At 37.3% G+C, this 15,397-nt stretch overlaps 1 protein-coding gene across 5 annotated transcripts in view; it reads right to left on the bottom strand.

Annotated features, from left to right (window-relative positions):
- Window positions 1-98: 98 nt before the first annotated feature.
- GASK1B (golgi associated kinase 1B) overlaps window positions 99-15,397 on the bottom strand; it is a 47,197-nt gene continuing 31,898 nt past the window's right edge. For 2 of the 5 annotated variants that reach the window (XM_036241305.1, XM_036241301.1), the window contains exons 4-5: window positions 5,967-6,193; window positions 99-2,426 (exon numbers count right to left, since the gene is read on the bottom strand). In XM_036241305.1, coding sequence (XP_036097198.1) covers window positions 2,219-2,426; window positions 5,967-6,193 — 435 coding nt within the window. In that variant the 3' untranslated portion in view covers window positions 99-2,218. Of the gene's footprint in view, window positions 2,427-4,068; window positions 4,105-5,966; window positions 6,194-13,720; window positions 13,793-15,397 lie in introns of those variants that run through there. The other 3 variants (XM_036241302.1, XM_036241303.1, XM_036241304.1) reach the window with 3 other exon arrangements.

Raw genomic sequence — 15,397 nt, forward strand, 5'->3', positions numbered from 1 at the left:
GGAAAATGAAGCCATCTACAAAAGAAAAAGCAGGCATTTTTAATTTCCAATATTTTATTACAGATTTTTATGACAACATTTATTTTCATATCAGCTTAAAGAAAATAAATCACTCAAGAATAGCTTTTGTATGCCTGCCAAGGTAAATTGTTCTATTTTGAATTTATCAAGTTATAAATAAACCACATAATGTGCTTATGTGAACCAAACCAAAGCATAATTGGCATATATTTGAAAGGCACAAAGTATTTTCATTGTTTTAATAAGAGGAATGAAGAGCATTACTTATAAGAATGAAAAGCCTAGCCTGCAGCCATCCATTATTCAAAAATAATACAGCATGAATTATTCACTGATTATAAAACAAAACACATTGTTAAAAAAGCAAAAGTGACTAAAACTAACATGTGTCCCTGGACCTTTCCTTAAATGTTAAGCATTTCGGAATAACTGAAGGCAAATAAACAAAGCCCGACCCATACATGGGAGGACCAAGCTGACCAGAAGCCGGTAGCTTGTGACACAAAATTAAAGTTCACTTCTAAGAAGCTGGAATTCCTACCACCAAAATCACAATGTTGATGAAGTTGGTATATTTCATAAAAAGCACATTAAAATGCAAATATGCCACCTTGATAAGACAAGGTGTAAGGCAACTTGACAAAGTTATTTCAAGTCAGTGGCTCAAAGTAGAACCTGGATTCCCAAACTTTTGTTAGGCCAATTTTTTCATTAATATAATGATTAATCAGAAAAGAAAAAAAATGCAATCTTAAAGAGCCCAAATACAACAGGTAAAAGTGAAGACTCAGGGCTATCAAGGGGAATCGCACAGGAGAATTGTCTGAAGGCCAACTCTCCAAATGTTAGCCCAGCAAATAAGGGTGCTAAATAGTAGCACAGTATTTTTAAACTTCAAAGAAAAGGAAAAGTCAGTATATCAGCTTTTAAATAAGAGGTGGAGCGTATTTGAAACCCCTATATGAACATCTGTCATACATGATGACGTGGGTATCTTCCAAGATATAAAGACCCAACACATGAATACTGTATGTCCACATCCTTCCACCTAATTAGAAAGTCGGTAGAGGGAGTTTGGGGAAAATTATTTAAGGCTTAATAATATCAAAATATGCTGTTTTAGTTCTAGTCATGTGCTTTCCGTGAGGAGGAATGATCAGAATCAAGTTTTAATTTATTTGGTTCATATTTCTCATATTGGAATAAGCCAAACAATATATTTAAACACAGTCTGATCCTATTGTCAATATCTGGGCAATATCCATCCAATTAGTTTAAGTACAAATACAATTACACAGAACAAATGTGAAGAAATTCACTGTTATTCATGAAATACACAGAAATTACAGTACAACCCTTGTAAAAATGACAAAATTTTAAAAAAAGAAAAAAAATTTAAAGGGTACTCTATAAGTACAGTTTCAAAGAGGTAACTTCAAACCTTAAAATGTTGAATTTCTAAGCCACTAGACATAAATTGAAAGAAAGCTGAGACAGTAAAACTACCAAATGTATCAAGTAACAGTTTCGGATAGTTTCTACCCTGAAAACAAAACAAGCCTCTAAAAAGGAATGAAAAATGTGATTCTTGCTGCTCAGAATCACAGAAGTGGCTAATTATTTATGGATACAATAGACTATACACTGGTAGTTTTACAAATAACTCACCATTTCTATTGAGAATTATTGTAGGCACTGATGTATTTGCAGATCATGTGCTCAGTTTTCCAGTTTAGAAGTGTCTCTGGGTAAGTGCTGGGACTGCTCTGTTTTAACAATCAGCAACAACAAAAATTCAGGATTCATTCCCATTAGTATTTGGTCAGACCAGAAAATGGCATGAAATATAATTTCTTAAAGGAGTCAGTTTATACTGTTCTTTTCAGCAACATGACACATGTTTTAACAAAGCTTGCCGGAATCATACTCCAAGGATTCTGTAATCAGATGTTGAGACTCACATGACAATGGTCGTGAGAAATATAAGCAAATATTTTTTAAGAAGTATCTTTTTAAGAAGTAAAGCTTTATAAGTCTGCTTAGAGTGCTCAGGCCCATCATATTACTTGGTTAAATTCTTTTATTTTACATATTCATTTACACTGTCTCATTCCTAAAAGGAATTGAGATTTGTATAGTTGATTTAGAAACAAAAACGCATGCATATATCTAGTAGTCCAGCCAGAAGATCCGTTTGTTATTCATTCATAGGTAATACTTTGGCCCCGTGTGCATTGATGTAGGTGAGAAGGATTTTTGCTCTTTGTTCTACTACATCAATAAGCTTTTCAATTCCTTGTCTGCCTCCTTGACTCTCCCAATAAACTTTATCAAGAAACAGAGATTGGAGGAGTTTCTGCCGTAAGTGCTGGCTCTTCAAAACAGAAACTGCAGATTCGGGAAACCTGAAAAGATAAATGGTATTTCATTCTTAGTAATTGTTTGGAAATATCATGCCTTAGCCAACTGCTCTGCCTTTCATTCATCAGGCTTAAATCACATTTGCAAACATTACCTTGAGAATCAAAACTTTTGTCACTGTCAAGCATATACTTCTCTTAATAGTAATAGAGTAGAGCAGTTTGTTTCAAAAGCACTGAATTTTCTATTCCATTGAGAACTTGACCTACTAACATTTGACTTAGGGTCATCATATGTAGGCAAAGAGAGGCACAGAATTAGAAAGGTCTCTGTTAGCCTGGAAAAAAAATACTTCCTTCAATCTTAAACTCCAATTCACCCATGGAAACCTCTTGAATCTGTCAAGTAGAATAGTCTTCTCATAAGTGTCAATGTGGGGTTTTACGCAAGAAAATATGAGAAGCGAAATGTTGACTATTTCAATAAAGTTCTCTTTCTGAGTAGGCGTATAACTGAATTTCATGTAAAACAATGCAAAATATATGTAGTAAGAAGAGAAAGGAATCATTCCAAAATGCCCAATTAAATAAAGAAGTGCCCTTGATTCAGATTATACTTCAGGAATTCTGAGCATTTTATGAAACTGGAATATTAAATTGTTTTCAAATAACTGTAGTGATCCTCAAGTTTTAGAGTTGGGGCATTCCACAATGAACTCTCTGGAAAACTGGAGGCCATTTCAGAAGTGTCCTTCCTGAATTTCCTTAAGAGAGTGCCTTTCGCTTTCTGTTCTTCATTCAGAAAGTAGAAAGCCAGTGGTCTAACATACATTATCTGAAGGACTTCGTAAAAATTCTGGTTCAAAAATCTTAAGTAATGTTTTGCTGAATCACCAATTTGGCCTCTCCTGCTTTTATTAAAATGCTGATGAAAGCACAGTAAAAATGTTGGAGTTGAATAGTAATTTTCAAATGAACTTAGTTGTTCCTTAAAAACTAAAGCAAGAACGTAAACTTGTTGGAAGAGTACAGTTTGCCAGAAATTTCAGGATTTCTAAGCACCTTTTCCAAGTGTCAATGGAGCAAGTTGAAGATGACACCCAGGGGATATGATCCAAGGGATTTGGGTGCCCCTGACATTCAGATGCTGCAGAAAGACCAAAGGTCACAGAGGTGGATGTGCTTAAGGAGTCTGAGTAAGTGTGGAATTAAATAATGCTGATAAGTTCTGAGCTCCCTGAAGACATGCACTATGTAATTTAGTGGCTATAGTATTAATTAAGCATTTTTGCTCTATGAAGTATTAACAAGACATGATTTAAAAAAACAAAAAAACCTCTTTATTGATTTCTAGGGAGAGAGGAAGGGAGAGGGAGAGAGAGATAGAAACATTGATGATCGAGAACATTGATTGGCCGCCTCCTGCATGCCCTCCACTGGGAATCAGGCCCACAACCTGGGCATGTGCCCTGACTGGGAATTGAACCAGCGACTTCTTGGTGCATTGGTCAACGCTCAACCACTGAGCCACACCAGCCGGGCAACAATTCATGATTTAGAAATTCTACAGCTCTTCAACTAATTTAGCTGTGGCAGAGTGTATAAGATAAAATTGTTAAAATTCATGGTTCTTTTCAGTGACAAATCCTTTTTTGTAAATGAAAAATCAAAAAAATTACCTGTATTGCCCTGGCCAGTTTGGTTCAGCGGTTAGAGCATCGGCCTGTAGTCCAAAGAGACCCGGTTCAGTTCTCAATAAGGGCATGTGCCTCGGTTGCAGATTGTCCCCAGCCCTGGTTGGGTCATGCAGGAGGCAGCCACTCGATGTGTCCCTTTCACGTAGATGTTTCTCTGTCTCTCTCTCTTCCTCTCTCTCCCTTCCCTCTATCTGAACAAAAGTGGAAAAATGTCCTCAAGTGAGGATAAAAAAGAAAAATCACCTGTCTTTGCATTACATTAATTAATAGAAATATTCTGTGCATAAATCTGGGTTAGCAAAGTCTTCACTTTTGTTTTTCAATGTGTGAGTTACATATACAAAAAAGATTTAACTTTAAGCTCATTGTTCTTCATAGTGCATTTAAAGTTCAATCTTCTTTGTTTTTGTTTCTGTTGTGTGTTTTTTTGGTACACACCCCTAGCAGGAACCGAACCCAGGACTCTCTGGTCCACAGGCCAACGCTCCAACCACTGAGCCAAACCGGCCAGGGCTCAATCTTCTTTGAAAGCATAAATAAAACAGTATCCAAACATATATGCATGGATGGACTCTATTCTCCATGCACTCTTAATTCTAAGAGAAAATTTAGCACTAGGAATTTAAGAAAACCCATAATATCAACTCATTAAGTGATGCCTTAGGTTTGTAAATTTTCTACACATCAAGTTACTTTAGTTTAGACACTTAAAAGAGAGATATGCCATATATTTAACCTTTAATCCACAAAAAGATGTGCAGAACAGGTATAAACAGGGCAAGACATGGCAAAAACTTATGTAATTCTCACAGGAAAAGTACTATCTCTAGTGTTGAAAGTACCTAAAATGCATATTATCTAATTGTCAGTGCTTCACACCGCTTTTAACTATTTTACTAATGCACCTCTTTATTTTCAAGTCTCAAACATACCCCAAGTCTTTAGTTACTCTAATTTCTGACTAAGGTGGGAAGACAATGAAGAGTGGCTACAGGTGGAGCCTGAAATCTAGCCTTAACCTCCATAGTGGGTTGAGTAGCTCAGTCTCTACTACAGAGTTTCTGCCACTATCAGGTGTCTTAGTTTTATTTCCAATTAGAGGTAGGTTCAAGGTACTTTTTTTTGTAATCTATGTCTACTACCTCATTCAATAGCTGCTGTCCTTTGATATTGTGTTCTACTAAGCAGATTGGCTCCAATTTTTCACCGCATTCATAAAAGTCACGAGTTTGACATGAAGCCTTTGGACATCCTGCCATATCAATATCTGCATGTCTGTCAGCTCCCCTGCTCCAGGCCCTAAACACGGAGCCTCTGCCACCTGCTTATCCCTGTTCTGCCAGTTGCTATTCTAGAGATTCCTGCCTGTTTCCAACCTAATCTACGTGGATTTTCACAGTGAGGGCCAAGCAACATGATGGATGTGAAGCGTAGCAGAAGCTTTGTAGATTGCATTGGTTGGTAATCATGACACCCTAGCTGCAGTCTTGCTCTGTTCCACTTGGGTTTATTTCCTTTTCCTGGGCCTCTAATCCCAGATTCTACAACCACAACTCCTTTCAAGGGTTACAATCAATCAGACACAGGATGTAAGTTTTCTCCAAACCTTACTACTTATTTAATATAAATCTGATGTTGCCCGTCCTGTGTGGCTCAGTGGCTGAGCATCGATCCATGCACCAAGAGGTCGCTGGTCCCATTCCCAGTCAGGGTGCATGTCTAGATTGTGGGTCTGATCCCCAGTGGGAGGCATGCAGGAGGCGCCAATTGATGTTCTATCTCACTGATATTTCTCTCTCTCTCCCTCTCCCTTCTTCTCTCTCTAAAAAAATCAATAAAGAAAAAAAATAATAATATAAATCTGATGATACTACAGTATATAACTTACTCTTTAATGCCTTGTAACAATTTGAAGTTTAAGTTATCTTCACTTCTGTCAAAGAAACCCTTGTTGTCTATAAAGACCAGATGCCTTGGGTCATGCTTTCGCTGGAGAATGTGTGCGAGAGCCACGGAATCTTGGTTGTCACAGTTTGGCCTCAGCCCATTCCGTGCACAGGTATCTTCCTTCCGAGGTCTGAATCCACAGCAATTTGTATCTAAGCGATTGTAAATCTGGAAATGGAAAACAAAAACAAAATCTAAGATGCTGAGTAAAAACAAAACTAGGGGAAGTTAGAAGATTTCCAAAGAACTGGTGCTTTCTAAATAGCTGACTTGCCAGAATCTAATAGGACCAGGCTCATTTAATTAAAGGCAACTGTCAGAATATGTCCAAGGTTCATATCCTTCTGACTCAGTCATGGTTATAAGCATTTCCAGCTCCTGCTAACAGCTCCATAGGCAGATAGATCATCCAAGTTAGGCGTCTCCACCCTTAATATTCAAAGTTCCCACTGACATCACATGTCGATGCACGGCCAGAAGACTTTCTGACTCTCTTCATGACAAAACACAGAAACGGCTGTACTTTCACATATCCAGAAGACTGTATCTTGCTTTCTCCCTTGAGTTGGGTTATAAAAAATCTGAATTACCTCTATGGCTCTAAATGTTTACTCTATCCCCTAACCTCTCTGGGCTTCAGTATTACTATAGCTAACCTGAAATAACAGAACAAATCTGTTGAATAGGTGTAACATCCAATAGTGATAACTAAAAACATGACCTATATGGAGCACACAGGTAGATTCTAAGTAAGTGAACAGAATGAACAAAACTATTGGACCTACTGGGGTTTGTTATGGGAAATAGGGCTATTGCCATATAGAAGGGGGTAAACAGAGATATTAATTAGAAAAGGGAGAGTTGCGTAACTGCCATTTCTTTGGAGAAAGGAAGGAAATAATTAATCATGGCAAATTAAAGCCTGGGCTAGGTGTTAGATAAACTTAAAGTCAAATCTCTGCTTTCACACTTGCTAGCTCTGTGGCCTTTATAGATTCCTTACATCACTGCTTCCTAATTTAATGACCTGTATAATGGGAACGATACTATTCACCTTTGCACAGTTAGTGGGAAAGTTAATGGAAATGTTTGTACACCCTCCAGTCCTGATCCAGGCATCTAGAAGACACTCAAACAATAAAAATTGTTATTACTATTGTTGAGATACACACATTCGAAGTGATTTATCTCAAAACAAGGCAAAAGGCTTCCAAGGCTGAAGGTAATTTCTCCATTTTCATGAAGGAAAACTGAGCCTCAGAGATGTTAGATGACCTACTCTGGGTAAAATTAGTTGCAAAGTTGAGATTTAGAAATAGTTGTGTTTGTCTCTAAAATTTCATGATATTTCCCCAGTATGCCACACTGAATAATTTAAGGCTAGTCAAAGATTGTACATAGACACATGATTCAAAAGATGGCTAGACATAGATTGTCACTTTTCATCTTTTGGCACTAAATTTCCATCCTTTCTCTTCCTGTGCTTTTGCATATGCTGTAGGGCTGGCCACTATAGGAGGCCAGTTGCTAAGAAATGAATGCACCAAGAGTAGTACTAAAATTTAGGCCTACTTTCAAATGATCATGAATTCACCCAACAAAAGTTTATTAAAAATCTACCACTGCCCAGCCAGTGTGGCTCACTGGTTGAGTGTCAACCCATGCACCAAGAGGTTGCCAGTTTGATTCCCAGTCAGGGCACATGCCCAGGTTTTAAGGACCAATCCACAGTGGGGGGCATGAAGGAGGTGGCCAATCGATGTTCTTTCTAATCGATGTTTCTATCCCTCTCCCCCTCTCCCTTCTTCTCTCTCTAAAAATCAGTAAAGAAAAAAATATTAAAAAAAAAAAAATCTTCTACCACCCATCATTGGGCTAAGCCCCAAGGCAAATACTGGCCACCGCCAGAACCTCCCACCACATTACTTCCAGAGGAAAATGGTTGTGTAATTCTGCCTCACTACCCTGTGAAATTTAAGAGCTGGGCAAATGGCCTTCCTCTCTGCTTTCTGCATGTAAGCGGATTTTGTACCAAATAGCATACTTTCAGAAGCAGATATAAGAGAAGTTAGCCTAAGAAAATTTTCTATAAAGTTTATGTAAAACTAGTCACATGGGGTAAGGGTGGTCACTGAGCCACAAAGCATTTGGACAGCTCACAGGGCACACTGTTAGTCTAGAGACAGTCAGTCAATAGGGGAGGCCTCTGTCAGGACTGGTTCCAGGAGGCGATTCCACTGGGCCATAGTCTAACCAGTGGTTTATCCAAAAGGTCACAAGGTTAACGTCAGGGAACAGGACGCTTCCACTGGTCAAAGTGTATTTGTTTGACAGGAAGATGGGAATGTTCACCAAAGGTGAGCCAGAGGGCCCCAAGCAAATTACTATAGATTAAAAGGAAAAAGGATACATTAGAAACTATTAGAAAATTTTATTGAGCCCTTTCTACTCCATTGTATTCATTTAATATGGAGTACTATTCATTTAATAGTACCTTGACTGCCTTTGAATATAAGAAAAACCAAATGACATAAAGAGATTGCAAATGCGAATCATTTAACATCAGGGGGTCCGGTCCGGGAGCAATGAAAAATAACTCTCCTAGAAGCTGCTTCTCATCCATTCCCCTTTTGTAAATATACACTAGTTAATAATTCTCAAAGAATTTCTATATCATTTTCATATGTTTATATCCAGTTATAATGACATTACATGTGGGGGGAAAAACTAAATCCTATTTAATTTTGACTACACATCAAAATTATGTTATGTTGGATATACATGCTTAAAACTTAACCCTTAAGGACAAATCTACCAACTACTTTCTAAATACTGCTCTGAACCCTAAACTCTTCCTTCATTGTTGATTTCATAGTAGTGGGTAAAGGACTAGCACACACATAGCTACAGTTCTGCTGTTTCTACAACACAGCCATGTGAGTCATATATATTAATGTTCAATAATAAGCACGTTCGAATTTAGGCCCTAACGTTCAGTACTTCTGTAAAAATTACAGTTTTCTATTTTTAAACAACATAAAAAGCATTAAAAATTAGAGGTGGAAAAGACCGACTTAGGTCATCATTTCATTGCCTTCCCAACATTACATTGTTTCCTACAGAGTATTTTTAAAGTGCTTCATCGGATCTAATTTTGAATCACTTAACAGTCTGTGATGATTTCACCACTTCCCTGACAGACTGCTGTGCCATTTCAGTCTAACAGACCTTACTATTGAAAAAGGATGTGTGTTCAACTCAACTTCTCTTCCAGATAATGTTTACCAATCCTTTAATCAGGTTTATGCATGTACTTGGTGGGTATGTTCACATGTATTGACTGTGTGTGCGTGTGTGTGTGTGCACACCTACAGGTATAGCATTGAATTCAAATCTGAGATTTACTTTGTTTGTGTCATCCTCCAAGTATATTGAATTATGTCTTTGTATTATCGCCCTTGTCTAGCAAGAGTTTAAATAGCTCTTAAATCTTGTTCCCTAGCTCTTCTTAGTATTTTGTTTAGTCTTCCTTTTGAATTCACATTCAATATAGCAACAATAAATGAACCACAAAACCATAATCCACTCCTTAAAATTCAGTGCTATTCTCCTTGGTTTTTAATTTAGTTACATATTGAATATATTTCTGCTTACTTTTAAGAGATCTTACCTATTTTAAAAAGCCTAATAAAGCATACTCTAGATAGCTATGAATCTATAATGTGGTTTTAACACACTTGTTTAGTGAACACATTAAAACAATCACTTCATTTAACTATAGCATGATTAATACTATAGTTCACATCTATGTGCCTAGGTTCTTAGATAAGTATCTGACAAAGAAGATCATTTGAGAGTAAATTTTGTCAGTAAAGTGACTGTGAGTGTTGAGCATCATTATTGCAGTTTGTTCAAATTTACATCTGTTCACTCTTTAAAACAAGGAAAATCTTTTGCAAAATCGATCTCTGCTGAATCTAAAGATTACTGCCAACCATCATTTTCCATAAAATTCCTCTTTGCTCCTTCAGGAAAATATATCTTTTTAACGTTTACCTAACCAAAATTATACTCTCAAAAATCCAGGTGTTCCAGCCAAATTTTTTGTTGGTGGGATATTTTTAAATCTATTGCCTTCTTCTAAAGTTTCTTTTTAAATTCCATTTTCCTTTGGTAGTGTTAGTTTTGCCTGTAGGAGAAGCATCTTATGATGTGACTTATGTTATGCTCAAAGGACCTAAACATGGATTCCTCTGCTGCACTGATTAGCTCTCCAAAGACCCTTAGAAACCTACAGCTATCCAGTGACTTTCCGCCCTTTTTCATACCACCCATTCTAGCCATGTCTTCAAAAAGCAGGTCCATCAAAGGAATTGTGGTAGCTTCTTCATATTTCCTCTTCCTCAAAACAAAGTGATTAACTGATTAACTGTAGGCAATGCCTGAACAAAGGAAATAAAAAGTTCTAAAAGTGCTGCTAATATTAATAATGAAAAACTTAATACTCGTTTATTCAGTGATTAGTCTATGCCAGGAACTGTACATTTAATGCTTTACATGTACTATTTCATTAAGCCCTCATAGAAACCTTAAGGTGCTGCCTTACAGGTACTACCAATGGTCCCATTTGACAAATGAGAAAACTGAGGCACAAAAAGGCTAGTTGACTGACCCCAGGTACCCGAGCTCATACATAACAGAGCTCAGGATTCTAACCCAAATGTGTATGACTTCAGAGTCCATGCTCTTATCCATCCTGATTGTATTCCTTGTGTGGCCTCCAAGGTACTACTGCAAAAAAGCAAGTGCATTTGTACAGAATATTAAAGGATACCATTCAATAAATACTGGTTATAAGGTTTTAGCAGAAATAGAAAGAATTTCACTGTAAGAGAAAAATTCATGAAGGAGAGGATATTACAGTTAGGTTTTAAGAGACAGTCAGTATTAGCTAAAAAAAATAGGCATGCCCGGCCAGTGTGTCTCAGTAGATTGAGTGTTGTCCCATGGACTGAGAGGTCCTGGTTCCACGACCAGTCAGGACACATGCCCAGGTTGTGGGCTTGATCCCTAGTGGGGGGCACGCAGAAGGCAATCTATTGTCGTTTCTCTCTCACATGTACGTTTCTATCCCTCTCTCCCTTCCTCTCTCTCTAAAAAAACCAATAAAAACATATTTAAAAAAAAATTAGGCAAAGTCATGAAAGTAGGTCATCAAAAGACATGTTTAGAGAAACTAGTGCTTCTCAAACTGCTGTGAGAGATCAGGCGTTATTTTGTTCCCCCCCCCCCCCAGGCCCCACAATCTGTTGTTTTGTTAAATTAAATAAATAGATAGATTTATTTCTAGAGAAATAAAATGCAAAATATCAATATTTTGTTAGATTCAATAGACAAAAATTAGCAAATTGTTATCAAAGTTGTTAATGCTTTCTGACAAGTTCTGTGCTAGTCATGGACGGGCAGGAACTGGCACATGCCTTTGAATCATACTCTGAGTTAATGCAGGACAAGACCCCCAACGAGAGTAAGGGAACATGAAGGCAGGCAGTCAGAGCAAAAAGGGAATACAAGTATTTTGCCTATAAGAAAAAGCTCAAAAAGCTGATGTGTGTACCAGTTTCGCTCTCATTGCCTCATGTAGAACTGGGAGAGAGGTGATAGGCAAAGGAGCCATGCATCCGGTGAAAATGTTGAAAGAGCGAAAACTGAAGGGAACCAAGACCCCATATAATTGGCAGCTGAAGAGAGCATTAATGAAGACTGTTCTTCTTATCATAGATTACAAATTGCCCTCATCCAACTGTTTTTCTCATGCAGTTACTTTAGTTAAACTACATAACCCTATGTATTTTTCTACCTATGTTTTTCTACTCTTCTTTAAGGGTCTGAGTGAGAGTGAATGAGTGTACATGTGGGGTGGGGGCGGGTGTTTCCTGTTTGGTAAATCAGTATCTTGGGATTCTCACTATCTCTCTTCAAGCTATTTGGTTTTGCCATTTAAAAACTGCACCTTTACCAAATAAAACTGCATATATTGTACATAGAAAGTTTAAATTAGGCAGTAAAACATGTAATGGGTAGAATTTAACAATTCGCCATAGTAACTCATCCAATGCCTGTTACATAGTAGGCACTTGATAAATGTTTATTATTGAGAGAACTCCACTGAAAGTTGATCTTCACTTTGTATTTGGCTCTTTACAAAGCTCCTCCAAAACACTGTCTACTGTTGGAAAGAATCAATTAAACGGAGTAATGGTGCCATACTCACTTACTTGTGGAATATAATGAACAAAAAAAGCTGATGAACAAAATAGACCCAGAGACATAGAAAAGAGTACGGTTCAGACTGACAAACCTCAGAGGAGGGTGGCGGGGGGTGAAGGGATGAGATAAACCAAAGAACTTATATGCATGTATGTGTAACCAATAGACATAGACAACAATGCTTGGTGGCGGGGGACACGGGGGCTGGCAGGGCACGGGATAGGGAGGAGGGTATATGCGGGGGAAAAAGGAGAAATGTCTGTAACAAAAATAGATTAGTAAAAAAAGGAAAAAAAATACATGTTTTTTTTTAAAGTAGCATCTAGTGAATGGAGTTGGAAAAAAAAATAGAAAGGGAGCAAACAATGGAACAGCCTGTGTTTGTCATTTGCTCTTGGTTGGCTTCTGTATGTGGGTTTAATTTCAGTTATCATGAACCATGAACTCATATCCCACAGAGAATCGCTGTAACACCTTGCATGTAATAGGCATTTGATAAATAACACAATAAGCAGATGCGACAGAAATAACAATAGGCCATTTTTCTATAATTAGATTATCTTCTGTAAGCTTTCTCAGAAAACCAGTTATCTCGTAGGACGTCTCATTTGTTGTTAGAAAATGCATGGAGAAAAAAATCACATTTTCAGCAATTACCTTATTTCAAAAAGGCAAGACAGTGAGAATCACTACTATTATCGGTACCACCCTAGGTACAGAGAAACACAGAAGCATAAGGACTTATTTATTTATCAGCTAATAACTCACATTGAAAAACTCTTCACATGAACTGTCTCAATGTAAGCCAGTGTGTAGTTGCCATAGTATTAGTGGCACTGGAGTGGCCTCCCTGTAGCCTAGTGAATGTGTGAAGGTAGACCGGATCATAGAGAAGGGCACCTTTCAGACAAATCCCGGTCTCCATGGGCCTTGTTAATTAATATAGACTTAGCTTCTTACTTTGAGAGCTATACAAAAGTGCCCTCACCAGCCTGCACCTGTATTACCTGGGAACTTGCACCTCATAAAATAATAGATTTCATTGTTCTGTGCTGGCTACCATGGTAACAGTTCCCTGTTAAATTAGTATGCATGCAAATGTGACTAGCAGAACAGTTTTTAGATGATGAGAAAAGTAAAAATAGTTTGCAACATATACATCTAACAGTGAGCATAGGCTTCCCTGGACCTCTGCCTCTATAAGTAACAGTCATTGCCCTGTAGCACCAATACCCTAGAATTCCACCCCTCAAAAAACTATCACCGTGTACCAGTTCAATGCAGAATCTCTAGTTTCTTCCACATCACTGAATTATAAATAAAACCCTAACAGTATTTCTTTATGTATAAGTAAAAACATTTTAATGTTACAATATATTTAAATCCATTTCCATAGATGCAGTGTTTAGAATCCATATACTGCACCTTTGATAAGTATCAGAAGTCAAACATCATTCTGCCACAGAAAGATTCTTGAGTCGCCGGGCAAGTGACAATCTATTTTTAGAAAAAGAAATTCACATTCTATAACTTGCACAAGCAGAGCTGCATGAAAACAGTCTCTGCCAGAGGCACGCGCACCTTCCTATAAAGATACATATAAAGCACTCAGACTTAGAAAAACGATAATTTTTACATTTTATGAAATTCCGACTTATAGAGTGGTTTATACTACGCAGATAAATTTAAAGCAGTAATAAAATAACCTTAATATAAGTAAATTTTTAAATGCTTTCTTTCAATGAAATGAAACACCATTTGTGATGATTTAACATTAAATAGGGTTACATCCAAGGGAACGTTGTCATTGAAATAATTTGCCTTGCTTGACTTGATGTATATTAAGTTTTAGTATTCTTATAGAATTTTCATCAAATTTATTTTGACCCGTAATATTTTATATAAGGAAATTGACAAAAATAAGTAAAGATAAACTAAATGATTATACTAAAACACAATTCTAATTATGGTGACAAAAGTTCTTTGTTTGACCAAATTTTAGTCAGGCTCCTGAACCTTCCCCTAGGCCCTTCAGTGCGCTTCCTTCTAAAAGCTAGTTTTAGCAAGAACCCTACTGTCAGTTTAACCAGGAACTGCCCCCCACCCCCACCCTCTCTACCCCCTGTCCTTGGCATCTGATCACTCTCAAAATCTAATCAGCTTCCTCATTTCCATCATCCTCCTGGTGACCCTGACCTGTCTTCAGCAAGAATCTTGTTAGGCCGGTTTACCCAGGCCTCCTCTTACCCCTGAGGTTTCCCCTTAGTAATTTTCCATCCACTGACCCCCCTACTCTGCTCCTTGGCTATAAATTCCCTCTTGCACATGCTGTCTTCAGGGTTGAGCCCAATCTCGATTGCCCACTGTACAATTCCATTGCAATGGTCCCTATCTTATTGCAACGGTCCTGAACAAAGTCTGCCTTACCATCTTTAACAAGTGTCACTCAATTTTTTTTCTTTAACAATTAATTAATTAGTTCCTCAAATCCCTGATCTCTCCAGCCCAGCTATGGATACAACAAAATGTAGGATTAAAGCACAATACATCTGACTGACTTCAGCACAGGATAAAAATTCCATGGCAAAGATTGAAATAAGCAATAGTGACATAAAATTAAATAACATATGCTGCAGTTTTGATTAGTAATTAAATTAGAATTGACCTAGAAATGTTCAGTTGGTCATCACATGGTAATATGAGGTTTATAAATATGTTATTTGACCAGGAATTTCCCCCTCTGATTCAGACTGATACAAGAGCAAAGACTATTGTCTACTAATTTCCTAGCCCATATTGTATGCTAATGAGGCTTTAACATAATCAATGCCAGAATAAATGGGAATAAATACTAGACAATAAGTATAAAGAATATTCAAGGTAGGACAAAAGTAGGTTTACAGTTGTAAGTATGTCAGTTTATTCTTGTATTATAATTTATTAATTATTAATTATTTTCCAGAAAAACAACTATAAACCTACTTTGCCCCACCCTGTATAAAATTCTAAAGGCTTTTAATTTGGAAGCAGACATCTGAGAAATCTATATGATTTTAACAGGAGGGCTATGCTTTGAAATGCAGGGAACTTTTGAATTGGGCC

This window comes from Molossus molossus, unplaced genomic scaffold (assembly GCF_014108415.1).
Source record: "Molossus molossus isolate mMolMol1 unplaced genomic scaffold, mMolMol1.p scaffold_m16_p_4, whole genome shotgun sequence".
Classification (NCBI taxonomy): domain Eukaryota; kingdom Metazoa; phylum Chordata; class Mammalia; order Chiroptera; family Molossidae; genus Molossus; species Molossus molossus.